The sequence below is a fragment of the Artemia sp. Qi Xiang Cuo genome, chromosome 3 (assembly GCF_049724085.1).
Source record: "Artemia sp. Qi Xiang Cuo chromosome 3, ASM4972408v1, whole genome shotgun sequence".
Classification (NCBI taxonomy): Eukaryota; Metazoa; Arthropoda; class Branchiopoda; order Anostraca; family Artemiidae; genus Artemia; species Artemia sp. Qi Xiang Cuo.
The window spans coordinates 75,745,497-75,766,787 of NC_142796.1; the positions used below are offsets into that span (position 1 = coordinate 75,745,497).

The 21,291-nt window shown below is 35.6% G+C and overlaps 1 protein-coding gene across 1 annotated transcript in view; it reads right to left on the reverse strand.

Moving 5' to 3' along the window:
• The window catches only part of LOC148954536 (uncharacterized), a 149,988-nt gene that overhangs the window by 89,459 nt on the left and 39,238 nt on the right, over positions 1 to 21,291 (reverse strand). Inside the window, exons 4-5 of the mRNA XM_089087137.1 lie at positions 10,709 to 10,851; positions 6,066 to 6,358 (exon numbers count right to left, since the gene is read on the reverse strand). Coding sequence (XP_088943263.1) covers positions 6,066 to 6,358; positions 10,709 to 10,851 — 436 coding nt within the window. The remainder of the gene's footprint in view (positions 1 to 6,065; positions 6,359 to 10,708; positions 10,852 to 21,291) is intronic.

Here is a 21,291-nt window from a genome sequence, read left to right on the forward strand (position 1 = left end):
AGCAATTTTGGTCAAAGTAACTAAAACGTACTTTAACTATGCCTCCAAGAATGAAATGCCCTCCATGGGCATTTTGAAGGAATTTTTGATTCTGCGTGCGTTCTAAAAGGCTAATGGTATTAAGGTCGGGGAATAATATGAAGCCTGTTAAACCAAATCAAAAGACATTATACGTATCTAGTTTGTTAAAAGGGCGTACCTACAATATCTTTAGAGCGGCCGAGGGTGTTAAGTTTAAGCTTTCAAGTCATGTTGAGGAATGGTTAGCGGACAGCAAGTCCTCCTCCTATACCTTTCTTGGCTACCCTTCTCCCAAATACATCAGATCAAAATTTTGGAATGGCCACCTTGTTCAAATAGTTGAAAAGTCAAATAGCAATACATCCACAGATTTCATGACTCCCCACAGCCCCTGAGATAAGTGTTGTAAGTTATAAAAGTTGCTAATTGTTTCTAAATAAGGTGGCTTATTGGCAAACGGCGGCATTTCTGATCTGGAGTTTCCGACAAAGCTATGGGTATGCAGGATTTTTTTTTTTGAAAATGTCGAGGGTGATGTCAAACAAAACCAAACCACACCATATGCAGGAGAGTTTCAAAAGGACACAACAGTAATATCTAAGGAACGGCTAAGGGTATGAAGTTGAGATTTCAAAGGCAAGTTGAGAAGAATTTTGAAAAAGGAATGAAGGCCAACCCCCCCCCCCCCTCTTGTGCTCTTAGATGCACCCGTTAGCACAGATAGAAAAATTAAAATGCCATTTTATTCAAAATAGTCACAATGCATACTAGCTATGCTTCAGGGGATTTCATGTCCCTAGATCCCTCTGTGAAGGGAATATAAAATATGCAGGTTTTTTATTCTCTACACGCAGGATTTATCATTGGGAAAGAGGGTAATGTTTGATCGTGGGTGTAGCCTATCTGAAAAGGCTAAGGGTATTGAGGTGGAATTTCGGGTAAAATCACTGGTTGTGACTACGACTGCGACAACTTACGACTGTGACATACGACTGTAAAGGCTTTTAGAGTAAGCTGCAATTTCCCGTTGTGGTTTATGATGGAACACATTTTAACTTTTAACATGGTACACAGAGCAAGTAACTAAGTGTAAAGTATTTGGAACGTAAATTCGAGAAGGCTTTTTCCGGTGTCTCGTTTCTTAGAGATTTGGCCATGTATATGTCAACGAGAACAGTCCAGGGGGGCTTTTGGGACTAAAGCTAGTCGTGGGAAAGGGGTTCGTTCCCAGGCATGGTTGAACAACCAATAGCTGGAACTTCCGTTCCAGGAAAGTTACATTCTTGGCTCATTTTCTAAAGGCAGTCCATCTTTCGCCTCCATCGTAGCTAGTTGTTCTTGTGCTACCTTATTTTCTCTATGTGTATCCTCACGTTATTTAATAAAGACCATGTACCAACGTTTATCGTCTATCTTTGGAATTTACGGAAACCATTACATCTGCCAATATAAAAAGGGCATATAGAAAGAACTTAAATAGAGGTTTACAGAGTGGTGGCAGCGGTTAAGATTAGTGGAGCATATACCACTAGGGGAAAACCTCCAAGTGACATTTGAGTGACCGTTGTAAGTACTTACGACATCTTACGCTACATACTGGCAACATATTGAAGAGCTATTTCGCCCGCTACCAAAATTGCTTGTGATATTGAACGGCAAATACTACAAAAGACTGATAAAAAGGCATCGAAATGTTACGAGGTATTGAACTTTTTTCTATTCAAAGCGCCTTCTTGAGAAACATTTTCTTTTAAATGAACATTTTGAAATAGGCTGTTACACAATGCCCAATATGGATTTCCTCGCGATAGCTTCTACATAATAATTCCAATTTCTACAACTGAAAGTCTTCGGTTGATTTCTACCTTCACTTATCCATTTTAAGTTAGGTGTTTTTTTTTCCCTGATTTTATACATTCGACCTGTGATCCACATTTGACAGTTTCCAAACAAAATTTAACATTGTGAATTCGATAATCGAAAATTAATTCTCAATTGTGACTCCATTTGACGCTAGTGATTTAATTGAGACCAACTGCAATTGGATGTAAGACAAACGACCTTTCGTAAGTGATTTAACGCGGTTAACCAACCCAGTAAATTCTATTAGACCCTTGTTGTTAGAAGTGAAGTTAATTGCCCAAAGTCTAGCGTCCGTAATTAAAGAATTGTCTTTAAAACCAACATTTAAATTTTTAGAGTAATTGATTTTTCAAATTTTGATCTCAATATGTCAGTTTTTATTCCTATACTTGATATTGCGGAAACTGGATATAACAAAATGGTTGCTTTTGATTTTGTAAGACAGTGAAGGATAAATGGCATAGTTCCACCTCTTTTATTTGACTCAAATGATCCTGATTTTGATCAATATGAACTTTATGATTACCTTCAAAAGATCAAGACATGGGTCCCAACAAACCCTCCAACTCCCCTGAGCACCACCCCAATTAATCCTCCAATAGAACAGCCTCAACAGTCCCAAGTAATAGGATCGCTAATTGACCCCTTTTTTTAGTAATAACGCCATTCACAAAGTCAGAAAATGGAAAAATAATTAAGTTTGTTACAAAATTTGTTACAAAGTTACAAAAATTGAGTTTGTTGCAAAGTTACAAAAATTTCAGTTGTTGTTAAATTGGTCTGATTCAAAAGCTTTGAGTCATTTTTGGCCCATGGTTTGTTTCGCTCCTTTTTTGGGAATCTGGATCCCACTATTATAAATTTGTCAAGTTTAAAAGGTGGATTACTTGTAGTATATACCCCATGCAAAATAGTAGGCAAAATGGTTGGAGATTTTGTAGGCGTGGCTCAATTTAAGGATGAAAGGGTATATCTATTCTATAGAAGGATGCAAAAATTAGGAAGGTCATGGAGGGTGTCCTTAGAAGCCAGGGATGATGGTGTTGTTATTGGAAGATTTGCTTTAAATTTATTCAAGGAGTGGATCAGACCGTCCTAAAAACGGTCTTTGTTAAATAATAGTGCCGAAATTTTTTTTTGTTTAGGTGATGCGTAAAAGGTTGCAATACAATATGAACAGATGGAACAGATAGTGGGGAAAGGAGACACGTCTTTTTTTTCCGATGAATTTCTTTCTGCGCTGACGAGGGTGAAATTTGGACTCAATGATAATGAGAAGGCACTGCGAGATGGTACTGATTCCTCGCAGGGCGGTTTGGCTACCCAGGAAAAGGGAGCTGGTTTTGAGGTCCCGTGGGATGGTACTGATGCCTCACGGGATGGTTTTTTTTGTTGCACTGCGAGATGGTACTGATTCCTCGCAGGGTGGTTTGGCTACCCAGGAAAAGGGAGCTGGTTTTTAGGTCCCGTGGGATGATACTGATGCCTCACGGGATGGTTTTTTTTGTTGCATTGCGAGATGGTACTGATTCCTTGCAGGGCGGTTTGGCTACCCAGGAAAAGGGAGCTGGTTTTAAGGTCCCGTGGGATGGTACTGATGCCTCACGGGATGGTTTTTTTGTTGCACTGCGAGATGGTACTGATTCCTCGCAGGGCGGTTTGGCTAACCAGGCAAAGGGAGCTGGTTTTGAGGTCCCGTGGGATGATGCTGATGCCTCACGGGATGGTTTTTTTTGTTGCACTGCGAGATGGTACTGATGCCTCGCAGGGCGGTTTGGCTACCCAGGGAGAGGGAGCTGGTTGTAATATCTCGCGAGATGAGGTTGATGCCTCACGGGATGGTTTTAATGCGTAGCGCTAATAGTTATGTAGAGATATCAACAGTAGTACTGCCATTTGTCGAACCACAAGTTAGTAGAGAAAAACCAAATAGGTCTAAGCCGAGGCGTTCCGCAGCAATAAAACCCCGAGGATTTTATTGGGAATAATATCTTAACGTCATTGCTGCATGGTATGATTTTTAGAGTTTCTGCAATTTCATTTATTTGTCGCTGGTATTTTCAGAATTAATTAGCCTTTCCCGGTCATTCCTTTTGCCCTAATTCAAAGTTTATACATAATCCCAACTTTCCTTGTCCTCATCAAATTCAGGGGTATGGGGAACAAGTCTATTTTAAAGTATACAAAGAAAAATGAAGTGTTAAAATATCCAGTTTCCGACTACTGTTATTGGTGTGGTTCGTTTATACTATATAAATTTTTACTTATGCAAGTATTGTGTAGTGTTTATATTATGTAATTCTTTACTAGTTTATGCTGAAGAATGTTAGTAAGTGAGAAGTGAATAATTTGGGAAGGGTGTTGAATGTTTTGAATTCAATTAAAGTTTGAGGGTTTAATGATAAGGGGATAAGCCAAATTTGGGAAATTTAACTTAAAACAGGGGGGAGAATCTGTAAAGTATTTGTAACGTAAATTCGAGAAGGCTTTTTCCGGTGTCTCGTATCTTAGAGATTTCGCCATGTATATGTCAACGAGAACAGTCCAGGGGGGCTCTTGGGACTAAAGCTAGTCGTGGGAAAGGGGTCCGTTCCCAGGCATGGTTGAACAACCAATAGCTGGAACTTCCGTTCCAGGAAAGTTACATTCTTGGCTCATTCCTAAAGGGAGTCCATCTCTCGCCTTCGTCGTAGCTAGTTGTTCTTGTGCTACCTTATTTTCTCTATTGTTATTCTCACGTTATTTAATAAAGACCATGTACCAACGTTTATCGTCTATCTTTGGAATTTACGGAAACCATTACATCTGCCAATATAAAAGGGCATATAGAAAGAACTTAAATAGAGGTTTACATAAGCAAGTGCAAGCATTCATCCTGGTTTACAAAATTTAATAAAAAAAACAAGCTTTTTCAACTGAAAGTAAGGAGCAACATTAAAACTTAAAACAAACAGAAACTATTACGTATATGAAGGGGTTCGCCCCCTCGTAAATACCTCGTTCTTTACGCTAAAGTTCGAATTCTGTTCCAGTTTTTACGAATAACCCCTTAATGACCAAGGGTGTTTAATTAAAATATATAGCTCTTTTGAAAGTACTAAAAAAACTTCGGCGTAAAGAGCGAGGTAATTGCTAGGGGGCGAACCCCCTCATATACGTAACAATTACTGTTCGTTTCAATTTTTAAGTTTAATTGTAATTTCAGGTGAAAAAACTTATTTTTTATTTAGTTTCTTATCGTTCTTTAAAAAATGCTGGGAAATCCAATGCCCCCTTCATAGAAAATTCCCTTCCCCCATGAAAAATTCCTCCATAGAAAGATCCTCCCACGTAACCTCCTCCCCCTGACTCACCCCACCCCCCGCCAGAAAAAATCCCCCCTGAAAACGTCTGTAAACTTCACGATAACCAATACTATATGTAAACAATGGGCAAAGTTCATAGTTTGCAGCCTTTCCCCGGGGAATGTGGGGGATTAAGTTATCCTCAAAGACATAGTTATTAGATTTTTCGACTATGTTGAACAAAATTGCTATCTCAAAATTTTGATCGGGTGACTTTGGGGGAAAATGAGGGTGGGAGGGGGCCTAATTACCCTTTATTTTTCGTCACTTAAAAGGGGCACTAGAACTTTTAATTTACGTTCGAATAAGCCCTCTTGCGATATTCTAGGACCACTGGGTCGATACGATCACCCCTGGGAAGAAAAGAAATCAAACTAACACGCATCCGTGATCTTTCTTCTGGCAAAAAATACAAAATTCCACATTTTTGCAGAAATGAGCTTGAAACCTCTTCAGTAGTGTTCTCTGATAGGCTGAATCTGATGGTTATTTTCATTAGCATTATTTGACTTTTAGGGGTGTTTCTCCCTTTCTTTCGAAAATAAGGCAATTTTTCTCAGGTTCATAGCTTTTGACAGGTAAATAAAAAGCTGATGACACTTATATATTTGAAATCAGCATAAAAATATAATTCTTTTGGTGTACCTATTGGTATCAACATTCTGGTTTTTAGGGTTTCGGTTGCTATTGAGCCGGGTGGCTCCTTACTTACAGTTCATCACCACCAACTGTTCGAAAATATCATAATGGCCAAAACCCTTTTTCCATTGTGAAAAAGGATTTTTAAGATTTGAACTTTGAAAACGTGCACGTTGCTTAAAAAAAATGAAATCTTACCTATTAAAAGTTGATTGGACTTTGACGTATAGCTTTTAATGATATTTTCTCTATTACGGCTGCAATGACTACCAATAAGCTCCTTCCCGATCTCGGCAGCTTCGTAAATTGACCATTTCTCTTTACATGTCTCTCCTTTTTTTCTGTAGGGATCAGAGAGGATTTTCTCGTCCTTCACCTTATAATGAACTTGAATCCAAACCTTTTCTGATGGCTTTCCTATGAGCCAAGCTTCAGTGGAATAGCCTGATGGATACCAATGACGAATAGGACGGATATATCCTTGAAGGTGACTGTGGAAAATGGAACAAACACGTATAGAACAATAGAACTAACACAACTAACACAATAGAACTTATTATAACTTATTTGAATTCTGAGGGCAAGTATCCGGATGCTAGCGTGTATTTAACGGATTTACAACTTTGCGCACAACATCGATTGCGAATTATATTAAAGGCATTTACCAAAACATTTTTTTTGTGTCATGATTTTATAGATTCATTGCATATCTACATGTGAATACTATTGATTTTCTCTGATATTGTGCTTCTTAATTGTTAAAAGTGATTTAAAGCAACCAGCTCCCCCTTCCATGTCCTTTTTAATTGTTTTTCCTACTCTCAACCTCCCAGGAAATCCGAATATAATTTTACTATGGCCATTTTTTCAAGGTAGTCGATTATGTAAATTACGACCTTTTTCAGCTCTAATATGATTCTTAGACTTTGTTCCAACATCCTGGGATTTTTGTTTTGCTTTTTGTCATCTATGAAGCCATTGATAGCTTATATAAAAAAAACAGTAGTTTTAATTTTTATGACGTTAGGTTTTTGGCTCTTGGCGGTAAAGAGATGAAGGTACAACTTCAAGAAAATTTGTTTACAGTTTTCTTTTACATATATTGCTGACTTACGTTTTCTAGAATAATGATTTTAGCAATTAATAATCCTATTGGTGCCATTTCTATAGGTATATATATATATATATATATATATATATATATATATATATATATATATATATATATATATATATATATATATATATATATATAAATATATATATATAAATATATATATTAATTTTAAAAAACAAAGGTTTTCCGAGGGAAGTAAAGAGCGAAGTTGAAAGTTAAAACGACCAAAATTATTACTTCACAACCTACCTAACATATGTCAATTAAACTAGTGCCAATAAATCAACTGATGATCTTTCCCTATGTTTGTAGGATTACAGAAAACTAGTGCTTCAAACAAAAAACAAAATAGGAGCTTTGGTACGGTAAATGTAAACCATTTAAGGACACTTTTAACGGTATAAAAGTAAAGCATTTTTAGGTTGTTGCTTTTTTTCGTCTAATTTGGCATCAATTCTGCACAATGAGATCAGTTCAATGATTGACTGTCGTGTTTGACCTGAAAAGGACATTTTATGTTTATTTTATAGACAAGTTCGAAGTGAAGGAATCTTGCTAGTATTAAGACTACAGACTCGCTTTAGAATTTGTATCAAAACTTGAAATTCTCGTTTTTTTTAGAGAGAATTAACTGGATTTCCAGAGTTCATATTACGGTTGATATGTTCTTCATTCCGAGGAATACTAGGTGAAACCGAGATGTTACGTGATAAATCAATCCGTTATTTTGTATGCTGTTTAATGACTTTAAACATATTATTTGTATGCCCAAGTTTTTACGATAATTTTAATTGTGTACTGAAAGTTACTGAAACCACAGCTCCTATAAGACTATGAAAAGCGTTATAGATTAGTTAGTTGTTGTGAGACTACGCATTTACTTTTGAGTCCTGAATCAATTTTCTTGTTTTATATGAAAATTGGCTTTTGTGTTTTCAGTAAAGTGGTAGTTTTCTGTAATCCTACAAACATAGGGAAATGTCACCAGTTGATTTATTTTCACTGGTTTTATTGACATATGTTAGATAGGCTGGGATGTAATAATTATTGTTTGTTTGAAGTTTCAACTTCACTCTTTACTTCCCTCAGAAAAATTTGTTTTTTTAAATTAATCTTTGCTCTTTTTTGATTAAAATTTAATTTAGAAAGGACACAGCGATGATCTTTTTTTATTTTTGACGGAACAGTTTCTGTTCGTTTTAAGTTTTAATCTTGCTCCTTAGTTTCTGTGAAAACTTATTCTTTTATATAATTTCCAATCACCTTCAATTTAGGGAGCAGAACGAAGAAGCTGTACAAGAATTGAAGGAAAAATAAGTTTAGAGTGGAGAAAAAAAAAAAAAAAAAAAAAAAAAATCAAAACACAGTATCATTTCGTTTTTTTTTAGAGAAGAAATAGATTTTTAATTCTTTAATTAAAATTTAATTTCGAAAGGACACAGCGATGGTCTTTTTTATTTTTGACGGAACAATTTCTGTTCGTTTTAAGTTTTAATCTTGCTCCTTAGTTTCTGTGAAAAGTTATTCTTTTATATAATTTCTAATCACCTCCAATCTAGGGAGCGGAACAAGGATGCTGTACAAATATTGAAGGGAAAAATAAGTTTAGGGTGGAGAAAAAAAAAATCAAAACACAGTCTCGTTTCTTTTTTTTAAGAGAAGAAATAGATTTTTAATTCTTTGTTTAAAAAAAAAAAATTATTAGCACCTAAGAAAGTAGCTCCAGGTGAATTGCTTCAACACAAAAGGTTAACGAAGCGGACAGGTTTGCATAACGACATGGTTGTGGAAAATTTTGCTAAGCTCAACAGAAATGTGCCTTTAGGCTTAGGGAGTTATTTGACCTGTCCCTTTATAGAAAAGCCATTCATTACTTAGAAATGAATCGAAATTTCAAAAAAAGACCATTTCTTGTGTAGGTACGATAAATTGTATGATAAAATAAGTTTGTTTTCCTTTCAAAGATTTTGGGAAGAATTACCTGAATTCTCCTACAGAACTTTTTCGTTTGTCTTTCATCCTCTTTGGATGCACAATCTTACGTATGGAGAGAATATTACCGTGAAATTGTCAAATAAATAATATGAATAAATAAAAAAATGAAAATGAATAAATAAGTATAGCAATAGTTAGTCCTCCTTTTAATAACCCTTCTTCAACCACGAAGTGGCAAGGGGTTGGGGTCAGGATGTTTAATTTACTATTAAACATCCTGTAAAGGCTTGTTCATTCATTGAATTCATCTTTGAGGGTTCAAACTTGTAAGCTTAATCACGTATCGAGTTGTTTTTATCAAAGAAAAAAACAAACTAATTTTAAAATTTTCAGGTATTTTTCTAGTTAGAATTAAAACATTAGAATTATTGCTAGGACGCCATAGAGATTTTGCAGTTTAGATAATAACTTTAGCGATTCTGAACCGAACTTAAAATTTTTTTTATCTTTTTTTCCATGTCTTGAAAAGACATTGCGTGAACCTTTAACAAAAGAAATTCAGTAATGATATTTTTGGAATACGAAACGAAAGTGGTATACCTATGCTGCTTGGGATTTTTTCTTTCAGATTAACAACATTTGTGGACTTGTTTTTTTTTCTAATTTAAAACGCTTTTTTAATTTTTGCTTACTATTTGCTGCGGTTTGCCTTTTACTAGGTTGCAGCTAGAGCTGTAACCATGATTATCTGAGGGATTACACCGTCTCCGGAGAAATCTTTAGGAATTAATGTTCAAACTTGGAGTAACTTTTGAAGATTAATAACCATTATAGAGAATATATTTTATACTTTTGTATATTAAAGAACTATATCCAATAATAATTGACAATCTGTAACACTGAACCCGTTAGTGTCAATATAAAAACCACATCACCATGATTATCAAGAAGTTTTAATAGTTCTTCGACTCGCATTTTTAGTGTTAGTCTTTAAATAATATTTTGGGCAGATGGTTTTGACTTTTTGAGATTAAAAGCATTTTCTTTGTTAACATTGTTATTTCACTTTTGACTCAAAATTACAAAAGATCATGCCATAAAAGTACCAATCAATAGCTAGAATAAAATAATAATTTAATAGTTTAAATATCATGATTTATCGATGGAAATCAATAAATATGCAAAATTTCAGTTCAATCAGATCGCTGTAAAATGTTGAGTTAGTATTTTCTATAATTTTTGAAGATCCAAACTTAACCTAACTTATATAATGTTAACTAACATTACATATAAAAACACTGTATTGAATTTTATATCTATTTGGACAAGGGGTGCTACCATTTCGACTAACCGTCACAAGCACTAAACGTCATAGTATCTAAAAGGAAAATCCGTCAGAACCACTAACTGTCATAATATCTAAAAAAAATTATAAGTTTATATAATAGTAATAAGTATATAATAGTTTAGAAACAAATTTTGGCTATATATTTGCACATCAGGGGGGGGGGGGGGTTAAAGCATGCCATATATTAAATACGTAACCTAACCTAGGTACCTTTCCCCCCTAAACCCAAAAAAACTAAAGTTTTAAAATTTGAGATGTTATGACGGTTAGTGGTTCTGACGGATTTTTTTTCTTGATGTTATGACGGATTTTGCAGTGCTCCTGACGTTAGTCCTCCTGACAGTTAGATGTTATGACGCCTTCTCTTTGGACAACGAAACAGTATCTAAGCAAATGATGAATTTTTATGTCTACTGAACATTTACCTTATTTGATACTTACTTTTCGCTCTTAATAGTTTTTCCTAACGTCGTTTCATCTATTTTCGATAGGAGCTGGTGAACAGTAATGTGAAAGCCTTTGTGCATTCTTCCATCTTGAGAGGCATAAAATTCTATTACAATTTCATTTCCACGAGAAACAACCTGGAAAATCGAAAGTTTGGAAAGCATTTAGAAGGCGATGGAGTCGTAATTTTCCGAATCACAAATCTTCTTGACAGGAAACGTCCAAGTGTTCCAGGGCAAATAATTCGTTTAAGTTCGTGCGTCCTGTAACATTTTTCTTATTTCTAAGCAAATAAAACTAGGCAAATAGAAAATTTAGATATGCGAGCCTTTAGATATAACAGAATAACAATATAATATTTTCATATTTAAATTTTTAGGTCTTAATAATATCAAACTTCAGAAGTCATTTGTGAAATTTACTTGGCATTTGACTTATTTTCAGCCAACTAGTTAGACTGTCGTATTAAAAAGGAATCTACGGTCTAAGAATTGGTAGCAACAATAGTTCTCAGCCAATCAGTAATTTTTAGCTCTTTCAAGAAGAGGGTGATGCAATATGACGGATATCTAAAGCAAATATTTTTCATTATGCACTGTACAGTCGGAGTCAGTAAATTTCCAATTCTTACAAGAGAGAATACGCCTTTAATTCTCAAAATACAATTTTTTAGCTAGTTTATAAGTTCTGCTTTGGGACGACAAAAAAATAAATTCCAATTTGAAGAAACAAACTCGCTGGAAAGCTAAAAAAGTATATTAGCTTCCCAGAGACTGGTAAGAGACCAATACTACCCAAAATAAAACTACACATGGGCGTGATAGATAAGGTTCGTATGGTTGAACACATATAGCCTAATTGGTATCTGTCTTATAATTGATAATTGATAAGGGCTTTATATTGCGACTTAATTAGAGCTTTGTCAAAATTAAATGCTTTTTTTTTTTTATAAAATTATATTCTTTGATGTCTTGATACTAGCGTAATTTTGATATTATGGTTTGAACAAAGATTTTTACAGATTATTTCATATGTCTTACAATTATGTTTTCTTTTGAAGAGCCGCCTATTACTGACGATATAAATTAATGCTTTGTTATTTTTTTTTAAAATACTCCAGCTTTTAAAATACAACAAAACTGACGTCCTACTAATCAGACAGATTGAAATTAAGTTTGAAATATTTCTGGAAAATCAATATACAACAAGACAGAGCCTTTTCCATGTTCATATTGATGGAGGAGTTTGTAATAATTCTATTTTATGGGATTTTTATTAAGTAGAGAGTTAGTTCCTTTAAAGCATTTAAAAAGAGTATGACCAACATAGTAGGACCCAGTTATTGTCTCATTCTAGTCTAGCACACTCTAAGCTAATAAAACCAATCAATCTTTCAAATTTTAATTGTCTTTTTATTCTTTTGTAAACTTTCTATTGAGAAGGTACAACAATTTAGACAGATATAGAAAGATTTGTCTTTGTAAGAACTCAGCATTTTTGGAAGAGGTAAACAAACATAGTTACAACATTATAGAGAAAATTGCAATAATCTCTAGGCCTGGAAGGGTCAAATGGTCCCCTCTCTACATAGGTACATATCAGTGTGGAGATTTATTCATTTTGCGCAAATTTACAAAATATAATGCAAAACCTACAAAGAAATCCCTAAAAGGTGTGTTGGCAGCAAGTGACAGTCTTCGCTGTTCATTACACTGGTAATAAACTCTATACTAGAATTAATTAAAAAAACTTTTTCCACAAAATAAGTTTTTCAAAGAAAAGTAAAGAACTCTATTAAACAAAAAATGAGCAAAAATAAAATCAAATAATCTACCAAGCGTGAAACTACCACAAATCAGCATTGATAAATAAATGAAACCCAAAACGAACAGAAATTACAATAATTAACCGAGTCAAACTCAAAACGAGCAGAAATTAACATAAGTTTTGATCAAAACCCCTATGCCTTCCCAAGGCCAGAACAAAATGTGTATCAATTATTTTTATTGCTTAATTACTGGTGCATTTTACGGACACTTCTAAAAAGTGAAGTTAGGTTAATGCTAATGAAAAAGAATAAAATAGGATGAGTATATAATAGTTTAGAAACAAATTGGTGCGCTGGATTTGAATCGAATCATAAAAGCAGGTATTAGGTTATAACGTTCTTTTTCTATTTCTATCCTTTTCTATCCTTTGCTACTTTTTCTTTTTCTATCCTTTGCCACTTGTCTCTTTGTGATTGTTTTTCTGTTTTAACGGCAACTCAGAAACTTCAGATAGGGGCAAAACACACGCTTGCAACAGCTGATTTTTGAGGAAATCCCGACAATATAAATGTTTTTACTTATATAACTTTAATAAATCACATAATATTAATATTTTGATTACTAAATATCAGTATATGTATAAGTGACAATGCACATTCATTTGTATTTTTTCAGTAAAGTGCAAATTTTTTTCTGGCCTTGGGAAGGCATAGGGGTTTTGCGCCCAACTTATGTTAATTTCTGCTCGTTTTGAGTTTGACTCGGTTAATTATTGCAATTTCTGTTCGTTTTGGGTTTCATTTATTTATCGATGCTGATTTGGGGTAGTTTCACGCTTGGTATATTATTTGATTTTATTTTTACTCAGTTTTTGTTTAATAGAGTTCTTTACTTTTCTTTGATAAACTTGTTTTGTGGAGAAAGTTTTTTTTAATTAATTTCTGTTCGTTTTATATTGACATAGTCTGTTCAGGGAAAGAGAACATAATACTTTAAATATTTTAGTTTTTTTAAGACTTTATAGTTTGGCCTGCTATTTGTATGCTGGAGAAAAATTTTCAGCAATTTTTAACAACATACACCATTTTAAAAATCTGGACACAAACAGTAGTATTTAATTTAGTTTCATACCTCCTCTAGTGGACCTGAAATTGAAAACTTGATACCATTCGCAAAAAAATCTGTTTACTTTGTTTAATAGCTTGGATGCACTTACGCTATATTGATTTGATTAAATTTTAAGAGCAGAAATGGGAGGGTTGGCGTGGAAGAGGGATTAGTAACCCTCAAATCACTTTCGACTATTGAAAAGGCCATCAGCCCTTTCTATTTTCAATCGAATGAGCCCTTTTCGAAGTTCCCACGACAACTCCTTCGATACGAAGTGCCCTGATATAATCAACAACGACAACAAAAAATATTACTAATTACTTTCGGCTGTTAAAAAGGATACCAGCCTTTGAATTTCCAATCGAATTGGCATTTTTTGAAGTTTCTATGAGAACACCATCAGTAAAAACATTATATGCGCCCAGAGCATAACTTAAAACCCTTGCCCTGAGAGTTGTTGGGGAGTGTCCTGGTCTAAACAACAACAACACCAAAAAATAATACATTATACCCACTTCGATCTTTACTATAAAAATGTCAAGCCTTCCAATCACTTTCGACTATTAAAAAAGGCACTAGGCCTTTCGATTTCAAATCGAATGAGCCCTTTTGGAAACGACAACGCTTTCTATAAGCACCTTACAAGCCCCCAGGGCATAAATTACAACCCTAACCCTAAGGTCTGTTAGGGTGGTTGTCATCCTCTAAGAACGAATTTCCAGAACTTTCAACTACGTTAAAAAATATGGCTATCTCAAAATTTTGATTGGAAGTGTTTGGGGAAATAGTGGGCGTGAGAGGGATGTTAGTCACCTTCCAATCACTTTCGACTATTAAAAAGGGCACAAGCCATTCCAATTTCCAATTGAATGAGCGCTTTTCGAAGTTTCTATGACAACTTCTTCGATACAAAGTGCCCTGCTCTAAAGGAAAAAATTAATAAATAATACATTGTGCCAACATCGTTCTTATATGCCCCCAGGGCATAGCTTAAAACCCTTGCCCTGAGGGTTGTGGGGGAGTGTCCTCTTCTTTACTTAGTCCCCATTTCTTGTCTTCTTCTCGAGTGTCCCCGCTCCTTACTTAGGAGCGATCCTGCTGCCTATGATTTACACAACAACTTTCTATATAAACCTTATATGCCCCCAGGGCATAACTTACAACCCTTGCACTGAGGGCTCTCAGGGGGTTATCATCCTAAAAGACATTATTTCTAGAATGTTCATCTACATTGAGAAAAATGGATAACTCAAAATTTTGATTGGATGTGTTTTGGAAAATGGCGGGCGTGAGAGGGACGTTAGTCGCTATCCAATCACTTTCAACTATTCAAAAAGGCATTAGCCCTTTCAATTTCCAATTGAATGAGCCCTTTTGAAGTTTCTGCGACATATCTCTCGATAAAAACTTTATATGCCCCAGGGCATAACTTACAACCCTTGCCCTGAGGGCTGTGGGGGGAGAGGTAGTCATCCTAATTTCCAAAACTTTCAACTACATTGAGCAACATGGCTATCTCAAAATTTTGATCGGATGTGTTTGAGGAAAAGGTGGGCGTGAGAGGGGGGTTAGTTGCCCTTAAATCACTTTCGACATTTAAAAAGGGAACTATCCATTTGAGTTTCCAATCGACTAAGACATTTTTCAAGTTTCTACGATAAAGATTTCAATAAAAACCGTATATGCTCACATGGCATAAATTATAATCCTTGCCCTGAGGGTTGTGGGGGAGTGTCCTCAAAATTGTATTTTCTATCTGAAAATCAACTACGCTGAACAAAATGGCTATCTCAAAATGTTTATTGGATGTGTTTGGGGGTATGATGAGCGTGGGGGGGGGGCTAGTTGCCCTCTAATCCCTTTCGACTATTAAAAAAGGCACTAGCCCTTTGAATTTCCAATCGAATGAGCTTTTTTAGAAGTTTCTACGACAACGACTTCTTTAAAAACCTTATATACCCCCAGGGCATAACTTAAAACCCTTGCCCTAAAGGCTGTGGGGGAGTGTCCTCCTCAAAAACATATTTTCTATCTGGAAATCAACTACGGTGAACAAAATGGCTATCTCAGAATTTTGATTGGATGTATTTGGGGAAATGATGGGCGTGGGGGGGCTGGTTGCCCTCCAATCACTTTCGACTATTTAAAAGGGCACTAGCCCTTTGAATTTCCAGTCGAATGAGTCTTTTTTGAAGTTTTTACGACAACGCCTTCTTTAAAGACTTTATATGCCCCCAGGCTATAGCTTAAAACCCTTGCCACGAGGGTTGTGGGGGAGTGTCCTCCTCATAAACACAATTTCAAAGTGGAACACAACTACGTTGAACAAAATACCTATCTCAAAATTTTGATTGGATGTGTTTGAGGGAATGATGGGCGTGAGGGGGGGGGGCTAGTTGCCCTCCAATCACTTTCGACTATTAAAAAGGGCCCTAGAACTCTTTATTTCCAATCGAAAGAGCCCCTTTTGAAGTCTTTACGACGACCCCTTCCATATAGCCACCCCAATTTCTAATTGAATGAGCCCTTTTCGAAGTTTCTACGGCAACTCCTTCGATACGAAGTGCCTGTCGAAGAAAGAAGAAGAACATTGTGACCACATCGTTCTTTACTTAGGCAGCGCTAGCGCGCTGCCTATGATAGGTTCAGTCTTGATGCAACTGAGTAATTAATAAAATAAAATTTATAGAATTATGTATTTCCCAGATCAGTCTTTGCATTTAGATTATCTTTTATATTTGGCAAATCTTTTACTGTTTGTGTGATTTTAGACAGTTTCTTTTCTTTGAAAAATTAATTTAAAAAACAAGCTTTTTTGAGGGAAGTAATTAGTGAAGTTGAACCTTAAAACGAACAAGAATTATTGCTTCGAAGTCTATCTAACATATGTCGATAAAACTAGTGCAAATAAACCCACAAATGAAAACTAGCCCTTTACTGAAAACACAAAACAATTAGGAGTTTTGGAACAGTAAAAGCAAACAGATTAAGATTAATGTTTACAGTATAAAAATTGAGCGTCTTTAGATTATGCCTTTTTTTGTTTAATTTGGTATCACTTTTGCACAATGAGCTTAATCCAATGACTGTATCTCGTTTTGGTTCTGAAAAGGAAATTTCATGATTAGTCAAACAGTTCGTGGTAACAAGCTGTAAGTAAGGAGCGATACCGCTCAATAGTAACTGAAACTCTAAAAAACGGAATTTTGACACCAATAGATAGATATATCAAAAAAATTGACATATTGTGCTGATTTCAAATATATAAGTTCCATAAAGTTTAGCTTTACTCATTAAAGCCTGAAAAAATTTGCCTGATTTTTGAAAAAGGCGGAAACACCCCCTAAAGGTCCTAGAATCTTAAAGAAAATTACACCATTGAATTCAGCGTATCAGAAACCCCACTGTAAAGGTTTCAAGCTCCTATCTGCAAAAATCTAGAATTTTGTATTTTTTGGCAGAAGGAAGATCACGGGTGCGTGTTTATTATTTTTTTTTCCAGGGGTAATCGTATCGACCCAATGGTTCTAGAATATCGTGAAACGGCTCATTTGAATGACGATTAAAAGTTCTAGTACCCTTTTAAAGTCACCAAAAAGATTGGAGGGTAACTAGGTCCCCTCCCCCCATTTTTCCCAAAATCGTCCGATCAAATTTTCTAGATAGCCATTTTGTTCATCATAGTTGAAAGGCCCAATAGCTGTCTTTGGATATGACATACCCCTCCCCCCCCCCCAAAAAAAAAGCCCCATGGGAAAGCTCTTTAAGTTATACAATTAGCCCATTGTTTAGGAATAGTATTTTTTATTGGGAAGTATGTATACACTTTCGAGCGGGGGACGAATTTCTTCTGGGGGTTTTTCCATGGGTGAATTTTCAATAAGGATGGAAGTTAACAGGGGGTGAACTTGTCAGGGGAAATTATACGCTGGGGAAATTTCCCTGAATTCCTATATTAAATTCTTCCTATATGTCTTGCTTTCTCTTTTCCGTCTAAATTTTATGCGTGGAGATGTTAAGAGTAATTGTCCGGGATGAATTTTCACCGGAAGTGAATTGTTTAGAGCATATTTTCCTGTGGAGGAGGATTTATCCGTGGAGGTTAGGCCAGATTTCCTTGCATTATTTAAGAAACGATAAGAAATTAAATAAAAAAAAACAGTTTTTTTCAACAGAAAGTAAGAAGCAACATTAAAACTTAAACGAACAGAAAATTATTACGCATATGAAGGAGATTGCCCTCTCCTCAAAACCTCGCTTTTTACGCAGAAACTTGAATTTTGTCCCAATTCTTTAAGAACGACTCCTGAAACACAAAGGTCGTTAAAATTAGAACGACAAGAAGCTTTTTTAAAAGTACTCACAAGCTTTAGCGTAAAGAGTAAGGTTTAGAGGAGGGGGCAGTCCCCTTCATATACGTAATTATTTCTGTTCCTTTCAAATTTTAATGTTGCTCCTTGCTTTCAGTTGAAAAACTTTTTTTTCTATGTAACCATAGGCAACGCAATAGCGCTGCCTAAGTAAAGAACGATGTGTGCACATTGTATTATTTTTTTTCTTTTAGACCAGGGTACTTTGTTATCGAAGGAGTTGTCGTAGAAACTTCGGAAAGAGCTCATTCGATTGGAAATTAGAGTGGCTTGTGCCCTTTTTAATAGTCGAATGTGGTTGGAGGGCAAATAACGCCCCTCTCACGCCTACCATTTTCCCAATCACATCCAATCAAAATTTTGGGATAGCCATTTTGTTCAACGTAGTTGAAAGTTCTGGAAATTAAGTCTTTGAGGACGACAACCCCCCACACCCCTCAGAAACATGGTTTGTAAGTTATGCACTGGGGGCATGTAAGGTTTTAATATAAAGCGTTGTCGTAGAAACTTCAAAAAGGGCTCATGTGATTGAAAATTGAAAGGGTTAGTGCCCTTTTTAATAGTCTAAAGTGATTGGAAGACAAGTAACCCCCCTCTCATACCCACCATTTCACCAAACGCATCCAATCAAAATTTTGAGATAGCCATTTTGTTCAACGTAGTTGAAAGGTCCGGAAATTATGTCTGAGGATGACAAGCCCCCCACAGCCCACAGCAGGGCAACCTTATATGCCCTGGGGGCATATAAGGTTATTATTGAAGCTGCTGTCGTAGAAACATCAATTGGGAATTCAGAGGACTAGAGCCCTTATTAATAGTCAATAGTAAACGGAGAGCTACCCCCCCCCCCATGCCCATCATTTCCTCATAACACTTCCGATCAAAATTTTGACATAGCCATTTGTTGAACGTAGTTGAAGGGTTTGAAAATTACGTCTTTAAGTATGACACCACCCTCCCCCCCCCCCAAAGCCCTCGGGGCTAAGGCACCAGTTAATGTATATTGGGTAAGTAAAACGGTTTTAGCACATATCAATTTTTGTTTTTTAAATTTGTTGAAATTAGAAATGTCAAGGATCCATTGACCTTATTCCTCAACAGAATGGCCGTATCTAATCTCAGAAATGATTCAATAGTATTCATAACAATTTTTTAAAATGTATGTTTGATTGTTTTACCAGGAATAAAATCACCAAATTTAGCTTCGTAACAAGGAATTTTGCAAAAATTCCCCCTTTTTTTCAAAAATACGGCAAATTTTCTCAGGCGCGTAGCATTTGATGAGTAAAACTAAACTTGATGAAACTTATATATTTAATATCAGCATACAAATCTGATTCTTTTGATGCATCTATTGGTATCAAATTCCTTGTTTTAGAGTTTCGGTTACTGTTGAGCCGGGTCACACCTTACTTACAGTTCGTTACCACGAACTGTTTAATAGAATTTATAAAAAGTACGTATATGTGAGCAATAGAAATGAGCCGTTAAACATCTCTCTACGACGGTGTGGTAGTCTGCTAGCCCTTCAAATGTTGCAGTAGCCTGCTGGTGAGCTGACAATTTACGAAATTTACTAAGGGAGCTGGGAATTGGAGTATACGAGACGGTTCTTAAGGAATAGGACGATAAGTGGTAGAATTGACAAAAAGCAGGTAAATGCACGCAGGTAAACCTTGTATGAGCAATAGTTTTAAATGAGTCCTTAAGCATCATACTATGGAGTTCTGGTAGCCCACTTGCAAAAGAGTAATTTTCCTTGTTGTTCGAGGTGGAGGACTGAAATTCTCATGTACAAGGTTTTCAACCATACTGATTCCAATGGCACACTTGTCATTTTAATTTAAAATCATTTTTGAGGAGCTTTAGGCTTTTTCGTAATCACCATAAATTTGTTTTCGCAATAAAATTTTACTTATAAGATAACCGAAATAATAGTTACCACTCCTGAATCAGTTTCCTATGGTAATTTTTTCTCTTTAGGGAGTTTTTTTTTCAAAACGCGTTTTTTCAACTTTTAGTTACTGTGGGCTGTGGTTCGCTATTTACTATGTTGTAGCTACTGCCGCAACTTCGAGCAGTAGTGTATAGACGACAAAGACCTGAAAGTAGCCTAAATTCTTACTATTGAGTCAATTGTATTCTAGATTTGTTTTTTTTTTGCTCTTTTTAATCAATATATGTGGGAACCAATGTTTAATTTACACAAAATAAATTTGGTATCAAAAGTTGCGTTTTCAGGCTCAGCTGGTTCGAACACGGGTTGATCTCGTGTAGTTTCAAGTTTTTCGTCTAGTTTCGTCTAGTTTCAGCGGGTTTGAAGTTTCAACCCCGTGTTTTCCTCGAGAACCCGATTTCTGAAAACGCTTGTGTCGCTTGATGCACTAGTCGAGAACAACCCGTGTTCGAAGACGGGTTGTTCACGGCTCAGCGGGTTCGAACACGGGTTGTTCTCGTCTAGTACATCAAGCGTTTTCACAAAGCGGGTTCTCGAGGAAAACACGGGGTTGAAACTTCGAACCCGCTGAAACTATACGAAAAACTAGAAAGATGAAACTAGACGAAAACAACCCGTGTTCGAACCCGCTGAGCCTGAAAACGCGGCTATAGATTCCAGGAAAAATTGAAATGGCTCATAATTTTTACGTACAATACAAAGTCAAGTTAAGCTGCCGGCCGAGTAGTGATTATGCTGAACTTGTAAACCAATGTTCTTCAGGGCTGGGGTTTTTCATCCTGGTGTTGCCGATTATTTATTATAGATACTCAAATACAAATGCACGAAATATATGTCGTTACATCCCGCACCAGTTAATGTATATTGTGTAAGTAAAACGGTTTTAGCACATATCAATTTTTGTTTTTTAAATTTGTTGAAATTAGAAATGTCAAGGATCAATTGACCTTATTCCTCAACAGAATAGCCGTATCTAATCTCAGAAATGATTCAATAGTATTCATAAAAAACTTTTAAAATGTATGTTAGATTGTTTTACCAGGAATAAAATCACCAAATTTAGCTTCGTAACAAGGGATTTTGTAAAAATTCTCCCTTTTTTTGGGGGGGGGGATGAAGCTTACTATCGCTTATTTTTACATGGTTTGCATTTTCTTTTACCAAAATTTGTTGATCATATCCTTTTCAACAAAAATCTAAATCTCAGGTCAAGTTAAGTTACAACTACTAAGCTAAGTTTATTTGTTTTGACAGTCTTTGTAAGGTTGTAGTCTTTTGGAGGGAGGGTAGGCAATCTTTTTATCTACCGCTTCAACCTTTCGGTGCACATTTCCCTGTCACATGCTCTCGATATAGACTCGAGTTAAACAC